This window comes from Ascidia mentula, chromosome 6 (assembly GCF_947561715.1).
Source record: "Ascidia mentula chromosome 6, kaAscMent1.1, whole genome shotgun sequence".
Classification (NCBI taxonomy): Eukaryota; Metazoa; Chordata; class Ascidiacea; order Phlebobranchia; family Ascidiidae; genus Ascidia; species Ascidia mentula.
Genome location: NC_138571.1, coordinates 11,364,289 through 11,386,514, shown reverse-complemented (window position 1 = coordinate 11,386,514; position 22,226 = coordinate 11,364,289). Strand labels below are relative to the sequence as shown.

Below are 22,226 nucleotides of genomic sequence, written 5' to 3'. Positions count from 1 at the left end.
TCGTCTGTGTATGTAAATTGTCTGTTGAAGTGATATTAATCATAAGTAGACTACTTCAAAACGTCTTGTAGAAAAATTGAAGGCAACATTTCCTGACCAACAAACAACAAAATCACCTGACTCTGTGTCTGCAGTCTGGATCACGTGAGTAATGCAACCATCGATCCATGTCGAAACACAAAATACAACAAGACAAAAAACGGTTCGGTATTCCCAACCAAATGATTTTAATTTGCATGACTAATACGACAAATATCAACAAGAAACATGAGATGTGCCACCACAGAAAAGATTTGGATTTGGCTGAAAAATCAGTGATATAGTTCTCTTTTTTGTCATTGTTCGTGAGCTAAATTTGCCATGTTTGCTACGTTCAATATTTTCGTACATGAATCATAACACCAATGCGTGATTTAAATTTGAATAAAACACATTGAATTTAGGATGCGTTGACCATACTTGAATTCGGTCGAATATTAAAATAAATCTACTAATATTCGGATTCGGTCCTATGTAAGAAAGCCGAAAAACTATAAAATCACACCACGCTTGAGTGAATTTTTTAACATTTTAGGCTGCTCAGAACATCGACAACTTCGTCATATTATCAACGACCAAAATTAACACAAACAACTATACAATAAAATTAGAAATATATTTTATGTGTTTCCTCAAAATTAAGGATAAACGCAAGTGGTTTAACATAACATTGTAGCGTCTCGTGTCGTTAAAAAGTAATCGCACTTTTACACATCCTTGTAGTAACCGCATTTTGTTTAAAGTCACCGCCAATTGTCGCCAAACCCCGTTGCATGTATTGCGTGTCGTTTTCTCGTCTGTTTACTTCCATTTTGTTCTACAATTACCAAACTCGTACCTGCACCGCCGATAACAACCACGGCTTGGAACCTCTAATTATTCTTTCTCTCTTCTATTGCACCTTTGTCCTTTATAAGCCATCACATTTTTCAACCATGTATGTTGTTATGTTAACAACCTGATCACCACATAAATATTAAGGCTTAAAAATACTCTGTATACTGTACGAATAAATCATTGAGGATTTTTAGTTACCTTAATCAGTGAGACGTTTTGTAAGCTGCAAGATAGGGTAGCCGGCAAATATATTGTCAAGAGATCTACACATAGTTAAACTGGTAAGAAACAGAGAATAAGTTTGTACATATTTTGTTGCGCCTTATTTGGAGTCGGACTGTTAGTAAATGAAGGTTCGTTTTTTGTCGCTTTACTAGTATTGGAGATACTCTGAGTCAGATAGCGCATTAATAATTTTAAGGCAAGTAATCGAACGCTTCAACATTTCATTTTCCCATTTGTCAATTTTAATGTAGATAGGTAGCAGAAATTACTGCGAAGTAATTCGGGGTAGAATTTTTGATAAATAGGCTATACTGCGACGTCCCATTTGAAAAACACGAAAGTTTCAATCGGTGACATAATGTCTTTTTTTTTTTTTTTTTTTTTTTTATTATTGCAACAACTACAACAACGACAGAGAAAAGAGAAACAAAACACGAGCTCAAGAAACATACGCTACTACACACATCAACATTAAATTACAAAGTATTCCATTTCAATTTAAATTCATTCACTTTATTAGTTCTTAATGCAGTTTTTTTTTGCTGCTCTAACTTGCTGTACTTGCCGTCGAAACATAGTAAAACAGGGTTGCACTTTGGCCACTTTACATTTGTAAATACAAAATCTTGCTATTAATAAAATTAAATTGATTAGTTTTTCCCGGTTCGTACTTCCATTTTCTGTACCAAAAAGTTTGAGTTTATCGGTGACATGATGTCTGGCATATTTAGGACTGCCTTGTGACGTATTTAGCGCCACCGAGTGGTTACAAATGTCGCCATTCAGTAGCTGACTATATTGCTGTAATTTGAATGAAAAGTACAAGAAAAATATGTCATACAGCATTTTTACCACAAAGTCATGGCGGCGCGATGTCTATTTACAAAATTCGAATTTTTCATCGTCAAAACTTAGTTGTACAAAGAAAATAACACATTTAAGCACTTTCTACGGTTATTCCCTGATACCTTGTCTGCATAGAAACTAATAACGCCAATGAATCCGTTTTTAAATAATATTTTCGATGCGGCGTATGATTTAAAGCCTAACCAAGAGTTTTCTGCTAGATTTGATTTTTGTGTAATATTCTGTTATCCGTATACTGTATGTTTTACCCCGAAGAAATGTACCTTAGAATGTACCTTAGCTAATCACGTACAACTTTAATTTGTTGCCTGTTTTCGCGGGTGAAGACAACCTTTTGGCAAAATCGAACTTAATTTTTTTTTCCAAGTATCTCTCCATTTTAAAACGTCTGGAACAAGAGTTGATTTGTCATATAAAGCTTTATAAATGAGTATAGATAAAGCACATAAATTAAAATTGAAAGCTGCAATGTCTGTCGACATTTCAGTGATGCATAACTTTCTGCAAAAAATTAGGCAAAATATCGTGATCAATCTTTTTGTAATTATTTCCAAATAAAGCTTAAAATGGAAATTGGCTGGGAGATGCCGGCGCCGCAATTTGTCACTTGTCATTTTATGCCACGACTTAATGGCAAGCCGTTTCCGGTTTTTGCATCACAAACAAAATGAAATAAAAGTGATCTTGCTTTAAATGTTATCCTGTTTAACGTTTTTGTTACTTGCGAATGCGATGGATGGATGGATGGTCGTTTATAGCATTACAATTTACCTATTTAAGACATACGATAAAAAATAAGCTATATATTCTCTGAGTTTTGTCTACAGTTAATACAAAGCTTAGTTTATACTTGTTGCATTTCAGTTTCACTAGACTTTAAAACAGCAAGGTCAAACTCAAATATATATTAGTTATTATAGTCCATGTACATATTTCATGAATAAACAGATTCGTGGTCTTAATTTAACATTTGCCTGCGGCTAGGTTTTTATGGAATTAAGTTCGAAGTGGTATTTTGATTTTCATTTATTTCGCAACGAAGTTTCATTAAAAGATTATCGAAGCTTTTTGTTACATTGATTTTTTATACTGAAGTTTCTAGGTTGTGTTTTTGCAGAGTTTGTAGGTTTTAGAATGAACAAGGCAAACGTATTTGGAATTGTTGCTTTAGCGGTTCTGAGCACTCTGATAACCATAAGTTATGCCGGTGTACCTGGTAAGAATTTATATATTGACACCGATTAAAGGTTTGGTTTGGTTAACGTTTTTGAAACTGATAACCGCTAAATAGTGTTTCTGTAGACCAGGGCTCCTCAAACTATGGGATTGACTTATGTAGGGGTAATATGCACCATACGCAAGATGTTCACTTAGTTAGTATAAATTCCTTTTTTTAAATCAGGCCGCCGAACAAGTTTCGGAAGCCCTGAAGACAAGTGTAATTTTTTATCGGGTGAATAGTTTAACGCGAGCGAAAAAGCTAATTTGTCATTTGACATTGTTTATCATTGGGCTGTCATATCGTCTTCATTTCTAAGATGTGTTCCTAATTTTTACATTAAGCGGCACGCCCCCGAGTTTAAAACACCTGATTCGTGGCACAACTTTCCAAACAGGGAATTTCCCGTAAGGCCAAAGTAAACTTAACTTTAAGTAAGACATTTTTTTTACGTCGAGCATCAAATCTAAACAGCGCGACGTGGAATTGTTTGCGCTTCAAACCTATAAATAAGCACCATACGTCAGACACATCATGCCGCAGGCTTTTCCAGCGATTTTTCGGTGTTTTGGTTCTAGCTACAAAAGGTTATCTCCGCTCCTCCGGCAATGCGATGTCAATCAAACTTAACTCGAACATTGATGATGTTTTGAGCTGTTTTGAACACATAAGAAAATTGTCAAAAAATTGCAACAGAAGTGCTGTTAAATTATGTTTATGGTTGGTAAATGAAATGTGTTGTCATAACAAATATATCACCAACATAAATTTAAATTAAACCTTTACATTTTTTGCATCAGAATCACATAGTGAAATACTACATGTACATAACAAACATTTCCTTGGCCTTTTCATGAAAAGTTTTGATATGTTTGATACAATAGTACTTCAATTTTGCAGCATGTCCCTCAAGTCAAGTCTACATGAGATGTCCCAGATGTATCTGGGAATGTGGACAAGAATCAAAAAACTGCACAGGCTATGCTTGCAGATGGGGTTGTGCATGTCCAGGAAATACCCTGTGGAATGGATCATGGTGTGCTGACGCCTGTCCAGGTTACTTCTTTTGCTAATGTTGAGATTTAGTTTGAGACAATCCAAGTTATTTTTCAAAAACATTGACAAATCAAGGGTGCAGTGATTCTTTTGCATTTGCATAATAAACAGGGTACTTAAGTCTGTCAATTTTAATTGGAAACATTCTGTGAACTGGGTTTGCCAGCATGGCCATGTTGGCACTAAAATCCAACGTGGTCTGTCTTAACCCATCACTTCCCAGCAAGACTGGCTGCGTACCAATGGCATACTTATCCTTTGGTTCGCTTATACTAAATAACCTTTACAATTATTTTTATAATACATATGCATAGCAGTTGATTATGCAAATTAGTGATGATTTTATTTAAATGCAAGGCTACAGTTAACTTTTCAAGACTGTTTACTGATAAGGTTGTTGCTGTGCCCCAGACTTTCCTAGCTACTTGTTACATATAGAATTGTACCTTTTTGCACTGTCCCATACAACCATGATGTATATAAAACTTCTCTATAATCAAAACTATTATCTCACTAAAGATAACCTAGGTTGAAACAAATTGCTCAAAACAGAAATTTTGTGTGCAGAGGTTTGTCCTTCCAACCTGATAACAGTGGATTGCAGACGATGTCGCTGGGCATGCGAACAAAATCCAAACATTACCTGCGCTGCACCGTGTGAACGTGGCTGTGACTGCCCCGCACAAACTTACTGGGATGGATTTCAATGCAGTTCCACATGCCCTAGTAAATAAAAATGGGCCTCAAGTTATTTTCAGACACATATGCTTTCATAGCCCTGTCCATTGTTTTTTGTGTTGTATTACTTCTTGTGTGAAAAGTTTGGTAAAATTAAAATTGTATAGTTCTGTTTTTTTCACTCAAAATGGACAATTGACAAAAACAGTTAACTTATGACCTTAATTTCAAATTAATTACATTATATTACTTATAAACAAAAACATGATATCTTTATGTAGGTTTTGGTATTAAAGAGAATAAATTTTCCCAACAACCTGCTGGTTGCAAAAATAGGGTGAAGAATATGCTCAAAATTATTTTTAGGCACTTGGGAGCAATGGAGTGATTGTAGTGAAACCTGTGGTAATGGTGTTCAGCGACGTACAAGGTTTTGCCCTGGTGTGGACAACTGTGGAAATCTGTCTGAGGAACGAACGTGCAATCTTGGAAATTGTTGTGAGCTGCTGTTTAGATCTTATATGCCATATTTAAAAACAACCTGTAGATTTTTGTTGTTGTTGTGTGTAAATGCAAACTATGCAAAACTAATTACAGACATTATATGTGGTAAGAATTTATAAAATTCAATAAATATAGTTCAAAAAATAGTTTAGTAATACTTTTGTGCTTCAAGACTAATCATAAGTTGGCACATAGTGTCTTAGTTCTTGGCACAAGTTTTTGCACAAGATCCAAATGCCTAATGGCCATTGTCTGCTTTAATTTGGAATAGTTTTGGTGCAATATTCACAATTGCAAACATAACAGAGTAATTATCAGTGTATTTTTAAAACAGTCATGCCTTAAAATGTCCCTCTATATCTCAGTATGTCTTTATCTCTTCCACCAGCATGTGAGCTTTTAGTTTTTGAATTAGTTCAGATTTATGTCCTGTGAAACTTTGGCAGATGTAATCTTATCACAAATACCATTATGTTTAAATTTTTTTGCATTTTCACAGCAAATTCAGGCTGTCCCTCCAATCAAGTTTTCAGCACCTGTAGCCCATGTATTTGGCGTTGCGACCAGAATCCTGCTTCTACTGCTTGTCCAAATTTTTGCATACCACGTTGCACTTGTCCTTTTGCCACTTTGTGGAATGGCACCGCTTGTGTAACTACATGTCCTGGTAAACTTAAACTATATCTCATAAAAATATTTTTAACATGAGAATGGAGATCTAAGCTATACATGCCTGGGGTGACTGAAAGTAGAAAAATGCCTGCATAATAACATATTTTAGAGACTATGTAGTTTATTGATTGAGTAACATGGCGAAAGAAATAAAACATATGCGTGTTTTTGTACCAAGTTTCTTTACCAAATGCCAACTTTGTTTTTTTCTGTACTTATTAATTGTCAACAATTATCAAACAAATTGATGCATTTGGACTGTCATTAAATAAATGGTGTGATATTTAAATAAAACCCATATTGTAGTGTGTCCCGGAAACCAGAAATACAGCACCTGTGGAACTTGTAATATCCCATGTGACCAGCGCATAAATCCACCAATTTGTACACTGGAATGCAAGATTGGTTGCTTTTGCGAGTTTAATACCTTTCTGAATGGAGATCAATGTGTGCCTGAAGCAGACTGCCCTGCTGGTTAGTGCTTAAATCATTTCACATTTGCTTAATATGGTCCCAGATATTTGTGTTCAAACTGGTCTTGAAATAGGCAATTAATATAATTCAATAAAGAAGTTTTTGGACAATATTTTGCATAAATTTTGTTGGAATTAATGCATTTCATTGGCAACTTAGAATTTTTATCAGTACATGTAATAATACGGTATCACATATTTTTAACTGGTAATGACTTACCTTTTGTGAAGAATGTCCTTCAAATCAAGTATGGGATACATGCCCTTCATGCATCTGGGAATGTGGTCAAGACCCAGCCGCAACATTGTGTCCACTTGAATGTACTCCAAGATGCACTTGTCCTAATGGAACATTGTGGAATGGCAGCAGTTGTGTGGAAAACTGCCCTGGTAAAATTTTAATTTTTTTTTACATATACACCCAACACAATAGAAAACTTAAAACATTTTTTTGAAAGGCGGAACTGTGTTAAGAATAAAAAAAAGAAAGGAATGGAATTGATATTCGGCCAAATTGAGCCAAATGTAAAAAATAAAATGTTTTGTGGTGTATTGCCTTTTTTGTAAGACTTTTTTCAAATATTGTTCAAAGTACATTTGTGTACTTCATCATTCTTTTGTCAGTGTGCCCTGCAAACCAACAGTTCAGCAACTGTGGAACTTGTAACACTGCCTGTGCTGATCGAAATGACCCACCAGCATGTACGTTGGACTGCAAATATGGTTGCTTTTGTCCACCAAACACATTCTTAGATGGCCAGCAGTGTGTGGCAGAGAATCAATGCCCACAAGGTCAGTTTTTCCTTCAAAACAATAATATATAAAGACCTGGTGTTTGAACACAGTTCATTTAAACATACATTTTTGTTATTGCTGAAAACTTGAGTTTTTTTAGTTGTCAAAGTTAAAAGCAAAGATTATGGTGCACAATTATGCACCTGAGCTATTTTTCAGTAGCTTGGGCGATTTGAAAACAAATATTTTGAATTTTATTGAATTTCTAACAATTGTTTGTTGCAAAGAATGCCCTTCAAACCAAGTATGGGATATATGCCCTTCATGTATCTGGGAATGTGGTCAGGACCCAGCAGTGACATTGTGTGCAACTGTGTGCACCCCAAGATGTACTTGTCCTGATGGAACATTGTGGGATGGCAGCAGTTGTGTGGAAAACTGCCCAAGTAAATATTTCCACACATGTTTTTAATTTATAGATTGGTATTGTGTGTTTTGAATGTGTATGTTGTTTGCTCTCAGATATTTTTATATTTACCATCTTAAAATGTGGCAAACAGTAAAAAAGAATAAATACTTTTGTCATAATTTGTACATGCTGATGTAATATTGCGTATAAATGCACAATATCACAAATAATTTTTTTTTAACAAAAGACATTAATTTATCCTAAAACAACAAACAGTTCTGAAAGCACAAATTTGTGTATTTCAAAAAGTATTTCAAAACAGGCAAACACATCTTAATGCAGATGCTTCCTATACTAAATATTCACACTGTGCTTTAGCTTGTCCTGGAAACCAGCAATACAGCACTTGTGGAGGTTGCAACACCTTGTGTTCACAAAAAGACCAACCTGTTCCATGTACACTGGACTGTAAGATTGGCTGCTTCTGTCCACCAAACACTTTCTTAGATGGCGAGCAGTGTGTTGAGGAGAATCAATGCCCACAAGGTCAGTTTTTTTCAAAATTACAATATATAAAGATCTCTTGTTTAAACGCAGTTCATTATAAAAAACACATATTCTATTATTTTGTCAAAACATTGGTGTTTTTTTAATTGTCGAAGTTAAAAGCAAGGTTTAATGTGCGCAGTTATGTACTTAGTCACTTTTCAGAAACTGGGCAATTTGAAAACAAATGTTTGTGATGTTTTCTAACATTTATCAATTTGTTGTTTGTTGTAAAGAATGCCCTTCAAACCAAGTATGGGATATATGCCCTTCGTGTATCTGGGAATGTGGTCAGGACCCAGCAGTGACATTGTGTGCAGCTGTGTGCACCCCAAGATGCACTTGTCCTGATGGAACATTGTGGGATGGCAGCAGTTGTGTGGAAAACTGCCCAAGTAAATATTTCCACACATGTTTTTAATTTATAGATTGGTATTGTGTGTTTTGAATGTGTATGTTGTTTGCTCTCAGATATTTTTATATTTACCATCTTAAAATGTGGCAAACAGTAAAAAAGAATAAATACTTTTGTCATAATTTGTACATGCAGATGTAATATTGCGTATAAATGCACAATATCACAAATATTTTTTTTTTTTTACAAAAGACATTAATTTATCCTAAAACAACAAACAGTTCTGAAAGCACAAATTTGTGTATTTCAAAAAGTATTTCAAAACAGGCAAACACATCTTAATGCAGATGCTTCCTATACTAAATATTCACACTGTGCTTTAGCTTGTCCTGGAAACCAGCAATATAGCACTTGTGGAGGTTGCAACACCTTGTGTTCACAAAAAGACCAACCTGTTCCATGTACACTGGACTGTAAGATTGGGTGCTTCTGTCCACCAAACACTTTCTTAGATGGCGAGCAGTGTGTTGAGGAGAATCAATGCCCACAAGGTCAGTTTTCTTTAAAATTACAATATACAAATACCTCTTGTTTGAATGCAGTTCATTTCAAAAACACATGTTCTATTATTTTGTTGAAAACTTTGTGTTTTCTTAATTGTCGAAGTTAAAAGCAAGGTTTAGTGTGCACAGTTATGTACTTAGTCATTTTTCAGAAACTGGGCAATTTGAAAACAAAGATTTGTGACGTTTTCTAACATTTATCAATTTGTTGTTTGTAAAGAATGCCCTTCAAACCAAGTATGGGATATATGCCCTTCATGTATCTGGGAATGTGGTCAGGACCCAGCAGTGACATTGTGTGCAGCTGTGTGCACCCCAAGATGCACTTGTCCTGATGGAACATTGTGGGATGGCAGCAGTTGTGTGGAAAACTGCCCAAGTAAATATTTCCACACATGTTTTTAATTTATAGATTACTATTGTGTGTTTTGAATGTGTAACTTGTTTGCTCTTAGGTATTTTTAGTTTTACTATTTTAAAATATGGCAAACAGTAAAAAGTATAAATCTTTTTGTTATAATTTTTAAAAGCAGATATAATATTGCTTACAAAAGGTAAATATTAGGATTGACCTAGATTATTGCGCAATCATCCAAGCTACTACTTTATAGAATATATATATTTCGTCAATGCAGTGTTCTAAAAACAACAAGTATTTTAAAACAATCAAATATTTTAGTTTGTCATAAAACAGTAATGAAAGCATAAATTTGTTTCCTATACTAAATATTCACACTGTGCTTTAGCTTGTCCTGGAAACCAGCAATATAGCACTTGTGGAGGTTGCAACACCTTGTGTTCACAAAAAGACCAACCTGTTCCATGTACACTGGACTGTAAGATTGGCTGCTTCTGTCCACCCAACACCTTCTTGGATGGAGACCAATGTGTATCAGCAGACCAATGCCCACTTGGTGTGTACAATAACAATAATCACATAGAGAATCTTAAATTCACATTTTGATGTTTCCCTCAAATCATCAATACAACAATTTTTAATTTTTTTTCAACCGGTATTACAAATGTTAAGTTAATGCTTATAGTTTAATAATTATTTGCACAAATAACACCTGCAACATAAAGTTTATAATTAAAAAAGGAAAGTTTTTTCAAAGTAATATTTTCCAAATGTCTAATTAGATTGTGACGATGCATTGAATGAGCTTTTCCGCACATGTGCACCTCCATGTGATGCCACGTGTCAGGAACCAAACAAGTTGTGCAGTCTACAGGAGTCTTGTAACAGAAGATGTGCATGCCCTAGTGGTCTTGTTCGAAACAGCGAAAACGTGTGTGTGAATGTTACAAGCTGTCATGGTATGCCACTTATACAATAAGCTAAAGCAAAATAGCTTGTTTTAGTATTTTCAGTTACAGTCTGGCAAAACAAAGAAAATATTTTTTGCAATGGTATTAAAACTTTGTGATGTGTAAAGGGTTAACCTTTCCACTTTAATTAAATAAACAGTTCTTTATTATTTACTCTATATTTTGATATTGTTTTTGAATTGTGTATGACTAACATAATTCTTTTTTGAAAAAAAATAACAAACTAATTTTCGGCTCAGTTAAAGATTAGTTTATTAAATTATGTTTTTTTTAAAATTTTACAAGATACTGAAATTATGGAGGTCATCCATTTAAAACATTGTCTGCTTTCTCTGATTTCTGTGGTTTGCAATTATTAGGTTGCAACTCAGCAAGGAATGAAGTTTGGGACAATTGTGCTAAACCATGTGATGCAAGCTGTGCTTCACCAAACAGTTGCACATATGGCTTTTGCACCCCGCGCTGTGCCTGTCCTGCCGGACATTTTCGAAATCAGCAAAAAGTGTGCGTTCTCAGAAGCGAGTGTTATGGTATGTAAATAAGTGATATGTGGTCATTGTTTGTAATTTTTAAAAACTAACATAGTTTTTTAAATCTTTTTTTGCTAAAAAATCTTTGTATAAATATATTGCATTTTGTTGGATACGAGGTTAAACATTCATATATAAAAATCAATGTTTAATTGTGCTTGAAGGTCAAATTGTTTGAAATTACTATGTGCCTAACAGCAACAACCACACAAAACTTGCATCTTAATTTTTCAACAAATGTTACAAACATTCTGACAAACTATGACTTTTATTTCATTTTTAAAGCTATACGAAAATTTTCATGACTTTACCACAATTATATGTTTAACGCAAAGTAAAGCTTGCGGGGAAAGCTGACATGATTCGTTTTGGATGCATGAATAATGACCTTTTTACGCATCAGTCACTAACAGACAAATTTGCTTGCATTGAATGCCTTTAACAAGACTTGGCATTTTTCAGCTTGTTTTAGTTCTCTGAATGAAGTATGGGATCCCTGTGCCCCACTGTGTGATGCTACTTGTGCACAACCAAACAGTTTTTGCAGTTTATTGCAAGTGTGTAAACAACGTTGTGCATGTGCTCATGGCAATCTACGAAATGCCAAAGGCGTCTGCGTTCGAAGAGCAGAATGCCCAGGTTGGCTGTTTAACCATTGTTATGATTGACAATTCGAACTGATTGTTGTATACTTAAACTGCCTTAAAACTTGCTCTATGCCAATGTATGAGTTGAATATCACCAGAATTGCATATAAATTGAGTTGAATATCATTCCAGGAAAAAGTTTGATGGTTGGTAAAGATAAGCTAACATTTTTGCAATTCTTGTGTGTGTAACGCTAAACAGGGTAAAAGTGGGAAAATAAGGTTTTGTTTACAATTAATTTTTCCACAATCAAGTTTAGTTTTATTCTTCTGTCAAAAATCTTTCTCTACCAAAAAGCCAATGAAATGCGAAATATTGTTGGTAATTACTTGATTTTCAGCTAATAAAAATCGCTTTGAGCAATCAAATAATACCCAGATATAATAATATTTTTAAAGGACTTTGTGCCATTGGAGTGCCAACCGTTAATTGCTTAGTGGATCCTTGTCTAAATGCGGAATGTCCACATATCCCTGAAGCAACATGCCGTAGCAACTATTGTGGGGGCTGCAATGCTGTTTTCTATGTGGGCGATGACAAAAAGAGTGACGACGAATGCAATGGTATTTTTGTTTTGGCAAATTTATTTAAATTAGCAGCATACATTTTTGTGAAACTGTACAATCTGTTCAACGCCACAACCAGTGTTTCCCAAATTGTTTGGGTCCACCATACCAATTTACTTAACTCCCCATAGACAACAATACCATAAGTTTAAATGTTAAGGCATTATTACCCATTATTAGCTCAAAGAAAATAAATGTCATCACACTGCAGACCCCAGTTGAGAAACCTTGGTCTTGATAATTAAATATTGAACTGTTTTAAGTATTTTTGCCGAGCAATGACTTCTTCATGCAAGGGTTTGCCAATATCCTACTGTTCTAGAGTCATTGTACCAACAAAGATACGTGTTAAAATTAATTAGTTTTCTTAATTATGAATTTGTTGTACATTCCTAGGATTGCCGCCTGTTTTTGATCATCCAAAAGATAAAAACAGCTATTTTACTTGCCTTGTAGGATGTGATGCTTCATTAAATGAGGTGTGGAACAGTTGTGCAGCCCCTTGTGATGCAACATGCGATGACAAACAAAAACCCTGCAGTCTTCTGAGACGCTGCACAATACGTTGTGCCTGTCCAGCAGGACATTTTAGGAACAGTCAAGCGAAATGTGTTCCATATTCACAATGTCCACGTAAGACATTCTACCTGACACTTAACATAAGTTGCTAAAGTGCTGTAAAGGGTAAAGGTTTAATGACTGCTTCAACATAAACACCATGACCTTCAATACTTATAACATGATAAAAAAATTTCATAACCAGATTCAACCATGTGCAGTGATAATAGTTAAGGTGTGTTGCGCGTGTAAATATAGCCAGTGCAATGGTGAAACACACCACAAAACCAAAAAATATATAAAACATGTGTTATGTTACTAATTAATAAATAGTTTGAGCAGTTTTTAATACAACTTTATTCGTTATATTTTAGTTTGTCCATCCAACCAAGAATACTTCTTCCGTAAGCCTTGTGGCTGGAAATGCAACACCGGTGTGGACCTTTTCTGTCGATTTTTTGGTGAATCAGGTTGCGCCTGTCACTCCCAAACCCAGTGGAATGGAACACACTGTGTTCCAAAAAACCAATGCCCTTCGCCCCCAGGTGTGTGCACTTGACAACATGGTGATTAATGATAATTTTAGTCAAAACAATTGTTTTTGTATTTTGAATGATAAAGTATTATATTTTGATCTTCTGGTTACCATGTTTCAAACCACCAATTTGCTGATTATTCTTATCTATTTATATAAGAGCAAACCTAGGTCCTTTGTCTTTCTGTTGTTTTTGATATATATATTTCATCTATAATTTTACATCATGTGAATCATCAGTTATAGACGAAATATATATATACATGTTTTAAGAGTGCTGTTGATTCTTCCTATGTTGAAATGACCAAAAATTTTTTGTGGTGTTGATGTAGTCATATGGTATGGGAATTTCTTATTACAAAGTTTTACATCAGTAAAGTTTATCTAGAATGGAGTTTTTGTGTTTAGGACACCAATGTCCACCTGGCACACCAGTTGCGTCATGCGAAGGACTGCCATGTGATCTTGAAAAATGTCCCGCACATCCAGATGCAAAATGTACTAACAGTTACTGTGGTGGATGTAAAGCAATATTCACCAAGCATGGAAGGACTTTGACCAAACAAGAGTGCACAGTTACAAGTAGGTTTTCTAAGTTTTGGTAGAAAACTTTATTTGTTCAGTTGGCAGGACTTTGTTGAATATGGAATAGTATCTTTCTTTACTGTGACTTTATTTATTACAAAATGTCTTTTTGTATTCTCTCAAAACAATATGTTGCATTGTCTTTTTCTTGAGATTTCAAAGAGTGTTGTGCGTTAAGAGTCCTAACCAAGAACTTTTAACCTAAACATTTTTTGGGTTAGTTGAACATAAACCTATAGTATCTTTCTTACACCCAATATTAATGTATTTAGGGTGTAATAGCAACCTGGTGTGGAGACTTTGTCCCCAAATAAATCGTGTTTGCAACCACTACCAAGCTGTAAGCAAGCGTTTGTATGGTTGCACACCCCTTTGTGTATGCCCTGAAAACTCGTATTGGAATGGAGGAAGATGCGTCACTTCATACCAGTGCACCTTCAGATCGTAGAAGTTTCAACCACACCAAGCTGCATTATTGATCATACTGCACTATAATCATCAGTATTAGTTTAATCAGTCATAATTTGGAAGAAACTCCTTGCCATATAATTCTGTTGAAAATGACACCATATCATATAATCTATATTTAAAAAAAATATTTTGCTCCTGGTGTTAAATGGTGAAAAAATTGTTCATAAATTTTCAGGATATTGTAATCTACATATATGTAACATAGCAACATGTGGTATAATGACATTTATTTTACTGCAGCTAGTTGTAACAAGAAATTATATACCTTGTATCATTAATGATCAAATAACATGTGGACCAGATTTGTTCGTTTTCTTTCAAATATACCAAAAGCAAACAAAATTACTTTGATAAAACGTGAAAGTACTGATATTAACAAGAAGACCTTTCTGTGAATATTTGTCTTTACCAAGTAGGCTTAAATTTCTTTTGACCTTTGAGATAAATATTATCAGCCTGGGTAAGTTGCTACCTTGCTGTTCTGAAATTAATGAAACAGCTTTTTTCACAATAAATTATTTTACAAGCACCACAAAACACATTTACTTGTGATGAAATTTTAAGAGCTTTTTTTCGAAAAGGACAAAGACAGTTGGTTTATATCAAAAATTCAAAATCACAGAAAATGCAGTTTTATTATTTGGGACACACAATAACACATAGAATGACAAACAATAATTGTTTTCCTAAGGTGATGGTAAACAAACGTACTATGTGAATATTTAAATGAAAAGAAAAAATCATCACCCACAGTGTGTGACGAAATGTTATTACAGGTACTAAGAAGAGACAAGTGTCATTTTCAAGTTCTTGTCATGTCCAAGCAGGCTATTTTTAGATAAAATCACAAACACATCAGTTAAGAAATAGATTATACAGTCACTACCATAAAATGGTGGTGAATTAAGGCACATAACAATAAGTTATGCAATAAACAAAACTGTCACAGGAGGAGGCAAAAAGTGTACACATGAGTCGGCCACAAAACTTCATATGATCAAAATCTTACTCATAAGAATCAGTCATATTTAGTTTTCTATAAAACATGTGTCTGCAATTTAAGTCTTTTGTTTGCAAATCTTGAATTGCAGGCACAGAAAAATGCTATGTCATGAAAGCTCACTGGATGTGGTATGGCTCTACCTTTGCATGGAGCAAACTACAGTAAGGGGTAAAACTACATTATGGAATCACCTTTAAATATTGGAAAAAAATAATTCAAACAAAACAATAGACATTTGCATTCAGCATACATACACAAATACACTTGATGGGCTAAAACATACAATTTAATGGTAAAATTTATAGTTATTCAGAGCAATTTGTTCTTGCCATATTTCGATCACATTTATTAGTTGGTGCCTAATTATCGTTCAACATGTGCCTTCATTGGCTGTTTGAGGGAAGGTCCTTTGCATACAGTTTAAAGCAAAATTTGATCATGTAAAAAGTGATAATTAGTAGTTTCCTATGCAATCGCGAAAAGAGCACGGTCACAACGAAAAACGAGAAGTTAAAAGTTGATCATCGCTTAAAATGCAAAAGTGCCAACAAAGCGCAAATGAAAAAAGTGGAACAACATTTTTTTTTCTAATAATCACTCATATCTTTTGGTAAAGGAAATGTGGAAATCACGGAATAGTTTGAAAAGTGATTTCATTTTGTCCAAAGGCGGAAGAATTGTCATTCTGAAAAAAAAAGAGATCACAAATACGTCAAATAAAATGTTTAAAAAACTGTTTTTGAAATGTGGCAATAAGGAGATGCCTTTGTTTTGTTGCAAGCCATTGTTTTACACAAAATCAAAATACCACCTTAAGTCATAACTATATTTTATGTATTGTGTGTTAAACAGTCGTTCCCAACCATTCTTGGCTCTCAGCATTTAGCTGAATTCAAATATTGCAACACCCAATGGAAGCAAACCAACAAGTTACCGCCATAAATGCACCAATCAGCCCTTCTGTCTGATTCTTAATGTGGACTAATTTCATGAAAACAATTGTGTCCATGATATAATATTGCACAACCGGTAAACCTGATGGTGAAAAATTACCAAAGAGAATATAAAGAATAGCTCGCAGCACCCCTAAGTTTACAATTGGCACTGGACGGGAACCACTGGTTTAGACAAAATGTTAAATACCTGAAATGGTAGGTGCCTGGTCTTTGTCCGAACCCACTGCCTGGAACAATGCAGATTCCTGTTTCTTCAAGGAGTTGGCCAGCATAAAAACTATCTGGTGTTTCATTAAGACTCTATGGACAAAAAAGTCAACAAAATGTGTAAAATATCAAGTATAAAATAAATATCAAGTGTTTTTATTTTGGAAAATAGAAATCAAATATGCGTAAGCAATGTTAAAATTATTTTCAGTAACCAATAATATGCTAAAGCAGTAGTAAGTGACATACACATACCTTGGCCTCTGCTACAGCTTTATCTGGGATGGTTATCCTTGGGAAGGAGTACATTGCACCTTGTACTGTATTGCATTGAATTCCAGGAATAGAGTTAAACATATCAGCAGTGAGTTTGGCTTTTTCGGCCAATGTTCCCAAAACAGCTCTTTTTTCCTCGTCAAACTGTTCGAAAGAGGGCTCACCAGGCTGAGGGGGGTTTACCACTACATCAAGTGCAGCCTAAAAAGCATATGTAACAGACATTGCTTAAAGTATATTATGCAATATTATGTAAATTAAAGCTTGTATATTAGGCATTAACATACAGTGCTTAGAAATTAATCAATGTGAATGACATAAGGTAATATGTCAAAAGCACAAACAAAGCTGTACACATTTAATAATTGCAAACTAAATACGGTTTGTTTACATACTTCTCGGCAGTGATAGCAGGTAGGTAAAAGGAAATGACAAAATTGTTTTGCTCTTCTACCAATTTTTTGGGCATAAAGATCAAATACTGGTCTTACCTGACCAGTAACCGGCGGACAGAGTCTGGTGGAAACAAGTTTTCTCAACTGCTCTTTCACTTTCGGGTCGAGATTTATCGCTTCCATGTAACCACCCCGGAAACCACACTCCCCCATGTAACCCTTCGAGATGGAGTGGAAAGATGCAAGCTCAACATTCTCACTGAAAATTTACAGAGTAGTTCTTCATTAAATAAATCCCTATAACAATGCAGTTTTGCTGGGATAACACATTCTGGTGGTTTTGTATTCAGGTATAAATTTTATTAAGATAGTTGCCCAGTGAAAGCTAAACCAGGAGCTGGAGTAACAACTATTTTAAGAGTGTTTAAGATGTCAGCAACAAACCATCACAAAAAAACACTTCCCACCTGTATTCAGGGCCAAGTTCATGCATAACTTTCTTAAAAGAATGAAAGGCGCAACCTTCAGCATAAACGTTGTCTTGATACACCTTTAAACCATTATAAAGAATATATTTTAGAACAGCAAGAAGCACAGAAGTAGGCTTTGTGTATTTGAATCTAGTTCAATTTAGTCTTTCACGATTCATGATAATACGTCAAAAATCATAAAAATAAAAAAACATACAAACACTAAAAATCAACTAGTTTTCCGATCATGCAGTTGAAGGTTTTATTCAATAAAAAAGTTGGTGCTTTCTGGCTAGCCCAAAAAAGAAATGTAATGCAGTGAATTTCAGATAGCCTAAAGGCAATATGATTTTACTTTGTGGCTTTATTGAAGACAATTAACACAAACAGTACCACAGGGTTAATCCTTTGACTTTTGACATTTCAAAACATAGAACTTGTTTTATTCTCAAGAATCTTGAAACACAATCTCCAAGAGTGTTATGTTTCAAAGTGTCATGGGGGGTTTACCGACATACAATGGGACTCAGTTTCAGTGAGAAAAAAGTGTTGAAATATTGTACCTCGTCAGACATAAGAAACAAGTGGTTCCTTTTTGCAAACTTTATAACTTCCACAACATTTTCATGACTAAGAACTTGTCCTGTTGGGTTTCCAGGGTTAATCACGCACAAAACTCTAGGATTACAAGTTTTCTTTCCTTCGTCTAAAGATCTTTGAAGTTCGTCGATGTTGAGCGCCCAGTTATTGCCCTCATCCAAGTAATATGGGACCTGAAATCCATAAATTATACAATAAATTTGTAAAATATTTACTTCTGGATCATTAACTTGCTGAAAAAACTTGAACCATAATTGCTTTTTATTTAGAATATGGTTTGGTGTTTGAATATATTTTTGTACCATGACAAATCCCATTTAAATTTTATCCAATATTTTTTGCAAAAACACCAAAAAATGTGACACTGAGCAACAAGTTCAATGTGTCTAAAATATAGTAGTGCTACAGTGGATAAAAAAATTCACAGAAAACTATGAAAGCCCAAGCAAAATAAAAAACACAGTTGGTATCGTGCCATTGAAACAAACAGGAAATGGGCACTTCATTTATGTCAACTGCCATGTCTGTCTGTCTATGATAAACCACAAAACATTGTGATCATTACAGAATGTCATACCATGGTTGCATTAAGTTCAGACAAGGTCGCAGAGTAGAGTGGGTATTGTGGAATAGGGATCATGGCCCCGGTTCTTTCCTTGCCTTCTCCCGTTACCATCAGCTTCAACATTGCCTAAAACAAATGTTTTGTATGTGAGATATTATCGATTGTTGGGTACCCAACGGATCATTAACCGAATAGTAGCACAAAGCGGAAATGCCTGTGTCTGCTAGTTACCGTCACCAGCTGCATTGCTGAGATCTTATTGGTCGAAACAGTGTGCACTACTGTCTTGAACTCCCAATTATCAATTGTTTGTAATCAGCATTTCACTAAAAATATCCATTTTTTTACTTACCACTACGCTATCGCTTGCTCCTGTACTTAAAAACACATTGGCTGGATCTGCTTTAATTCCTCCATCTCTTTTTTCAATGTAGTTTGCAACATCGTTTCTGATAGTCTCAATTCCTTGGCTGGCAGAATAAGCTCCTACAATAAAATGGATGATAAAAAAATCAATGATAATTTTAGCTGATCAAATTGTTTCGATACAAATACTAATACTATACAGTCAACATTGTACAAAAAATCACCATTCACTAAAAAGCTTTTAAACATGAATGTGGGAATAGTAAATCAGTATATCTAAATAATATGCAAGTCATGCTTACCAACAGAACCACCACCACAGGCTCCTAATATTCTTTTTGCACGCTTCTTGGCATCTTCAGGAAAGTCGTTGGATTTGAACAATTCTGGGTATATGCACAGAGCTACAACCTGAAACAAAATCACTCAATCACCTAACTGTTCCTTATCCTTAAATTATTTGTTGGTTGATGGAAGCACATCAGGCTTCTTGCTCACCTGTCGTAAAAAGGTTATTGGTGATTGTCCCATGGCGTGAGCATCACCAATGTTGGCTGAAATCACTTCTGTGAATGGCTTTTTCTTGCCCTACAAATGTAAATAAAAATGTAACACACAATTACTTTAGTTATGCAGTGGGCTGTATCACTCGACTTTTTTAATGTATTGAAACTTTCTGAGACAGAGTCAGGAAAGAGGACACAACTTCCAAAGAATAATTACAAAGACAAAATTTAATTTCCACATAACCTAAGTATAAATTTATATTGACACACTTGAGTGCAGCATGAGTATTTATTAACACTTAATCAAACTGTATCACATGAATATTGTTATGGAGAGCAAATTAAATGATTTTAACGCAGCATTCTGGTTGTTTACTGTAATGCATGTGGCACAAATGAACAAAAACACCACATACCTGTTCCAGTTCTTTGCGAATTGCCCCAGCTCGAACCACAATGGGACCCCTGACTGCATATTCCACCTTTTTTATGTGTGGGTTCATGTTGTCCACAGTCAGGACTTTCTGGTAGTGTCCAACTCCATTACTAATGGGTCGGCCGTTAGCGGACATGTTGAAAGGCTGGTAGGATGTCACTTTATTGTGAGACAGAAAACAATTTCTTTTGAGTCGCGTTTTGACAACAGACTTAACACTTTGATAATTAACAGGACACTTGAACATTTTGATTGGTTTCTAACTAAATTAACACTGCGTAAAATCTAAAAAAATTGTAAGTTTAATTAGGGAAAACTGAATGGGGCTTTGGGAAATAATTGAATCTTAACATCAAAGTTGGCAGGGTTTCTTTGTGTTACCGAACCTAATTGTGGTCACATACCACCTGGAAGTTACACAATGTTGCCACATACCACCAAGTTCCATTGGTATCTGTTTGAATTTCTAAATTGAACAATATAAATGAATTTCAACTTCATGGGCCAATTGTATGTTTTATTTACCAGCCTATGGATTTGGGGTATCTATATCTTTGTTCAATGCACACCAGAAACCATGTTAGGGAAAACGAAGGCGGATTCTACTCTTTGATATTTATTTATCATGAAAAAAACCTTTACTCACTCCATTATGTAGCAAGAAAATGGAGTTTAGCTTAACCTTGCCTGCCCTGTAAAATTTTTGAAACCCTGCCGACTAAACTGATAAATTTAAATGATGCATTTTTCATTTTCTACAATAAAGATACTTTTCAGTTCCAAACTGGTTTTCTAAACTGTACGTTTATTCAAAAGACATTGTAATTGTCATACATAGATAGATAAACTCTGCGGGTTTTATCATCCTATCTATATCTGTATACAGAAACTGAACATAATATAGGTAAAGCAAAAACAAATCTTAAGGCGTGATTTTCCATTACACAAAAAACGACTATGTTAACGCAAAAACAGTATCAAGGACAACGTCGTTAACTTTAAAAAAACTCAACATCGACTTCACTACACCATCCAGGAATTTCGTAAAGCTTCGTAAATTACTATCTATACAATCAGTCAACCGTATACATAAATTCATTAGATGGGAGATTTACCTAACAAACATTCACAAAAAATAATCTAGGAATGTAGCGTAAATATGAAACCATACATAGATGCACGAAAAACATGTTTTACGCAACACCAGCTCTATATTCCAACGGGAAATTCCTGGACAATTTACGGCGCTTATTAATAACAGATTAAATCACCAACTGACCAAATGGTTTAGGTCATGCATCAGTAGTTTGTAACACGTGTTCAAAGAGGTACTTCAAGCACAAAAGAACGTTACTTTGCGCGGTTTTCACTCTGAAATATCTCTGACCGGTTACAAATGAATTAATACACTCCAAATAAATAAATTTACTTTGAGTAGTTATTAATGTACTTCAGGATGGGGAAAGTGTCCTACACTATACCAACTATTACCAGTACGTTAATTCTTACCTTTGTATCAAGGAGTATCCAGTAGCAGTAAGCAGAGTCGAAAAAGTGTGTCACAGCTGTCCGGGGCCAAGAGGGAGCGAACAAAAGCTCGTTCAGGCGTTACAAGTACAAATTTAGTCAGCTGTATGTTGGACTACGGACCTAATGTAGGTTTATCGACAGCGGTTAGCGAGTGTATAGTTCAAACAATCAATACACCAGACCTAAACAACGCCATTTATTAGCACTCCCTTCTTGTCTCTTTGGTTCTCCTTGGCGACTTTTTTCTGTACTGGGCAGTGCTTTGTTCGATAAAGAAACAGTTGTTTCCGGTTCTGGTTTATACACACGAATGTACGCTTTACAGCGCGCACTACAGCTAGCTAACAGTCAATTATAGTACCCCTTACACATTTGGAAGTGAATGCCCGTTAACCTAACGCGCTACTCCGATAAGAGGATACGAATGTACAGAGCGTTGTACTGGTTGCACCTTTTTACACTTTGTTGCTGTGTGCCACACCCAACAAACGCCCCCTTTATGACAAAGCATTGCTGT

At 35.0% G+C, this 22,226-nt stretch overlaps 2 protein-coding genes across 4 annotated transcripts; one reads left to right on the top strand and one right to left on the bottom strand.

The window, feature by feature from the left end:
* Positions 1 to 3,089: 3,089 nt before the first annotated feature.
* LOC145906083 (zonadhesin-like) lies at positions 3,090 to 14,779 on the top strand. 2 transcript variants are annotated; one of them, XM_082993465.1, is made up of 22 exons: positions 3,090 to 3,184; positions 4,088 to 4,243; positions 4,811 to 4,969; positions 5,288 to 5,419; positions 5,925 to 6,092; positions 6,404 to 6,571; positions 6,802 to 6,960; positions 7,195 to 7,362; positions 7,593 to 7,751; positions 8,093 to 8,260; positions 8,497 to 8,655; positions 8,999 to 9,166; positions 9,399 to 9,557; positions 9,925 to 10,092; positions 10,319 to 10,495; positions 10,867 to 11,037; positions 11,500 to 11,676; positions 12,083 to 12,247; positions 12,707 to 12,883; positions 13,183 to 13,353; positions 13,752 to 13,925; positions 14,201 to 14,779. In XM_082993465.1, the coding sequence occupies exons 1-22, from the start codon at positions 3,103 to 3,105 to the stop codon at positions 14,374 to 14,376; spliced, it is 3,561 nt and encodes a 1,186-aa protein (XP_082849591.1). In that variant the 5' UTR covers positions 3,090 to 3,102; the 3' UTR covers positions 14,377 to 14,779. The 2 variants fall into 2 exon arrangements, with proteins under 2 accessions (XP_082849591.1, XP_082849592.1); XM_082993466.1 differs by lacking the exon at positions 3,090 to 3,184 and adding an exon at positions 3,718 to 3,911.
* Positions 14,780 to 14,913: 134 nt separating this feature from the next.
* On the bottom strand, positions 14,914 to 21,834 carry LOC145905294 (alanine aminotransferase 2-like). Of its 2 annotated transcripts, XM_082992449.1 has the most exons (12): positions 21,689 to 21,834; positions 20,160 to 20,338; positions 19,736 to 19,825; positions 19,540 to 19,648; positions 19,224 to 19,357; positions 18,884 to 18,997; positions 18,270 to 18,479; positions 17,704 to 17,786; positions 17,333 to 17,495; positions 16,821 to 17,042; positions 16,546 to 16,658; positions 14,914 to 16,087 (listed from the first exon to the last, which is right to left on the bottom strand). In XM_082992449.1, exons 2-12 carry the CDS (start codon positions 20,313 to 20,315, stop codon positions 15,997 to 15,999), a joined length of 1,485 nt encoding a protein of 494 aa, XP_082848575.1. In that variant the 5' UTR covers positions 20,316 to 20,338; positions 21,689 to 21,834; the 3' UTR covers positions 14,914 to 15,996. The 2 variants fall into 2 exon arrangements, with proteins under 2 accessions (XP_082848575.1, XP_082848574.1); XM_082992448.1 differs by lacking the exon at positions 21,689 to 21,834 and having other exon boundaries at positions 20,160 to 20,460.
* Positions 21,835 to 22,226: the final 392 nt, after the last annotated feature.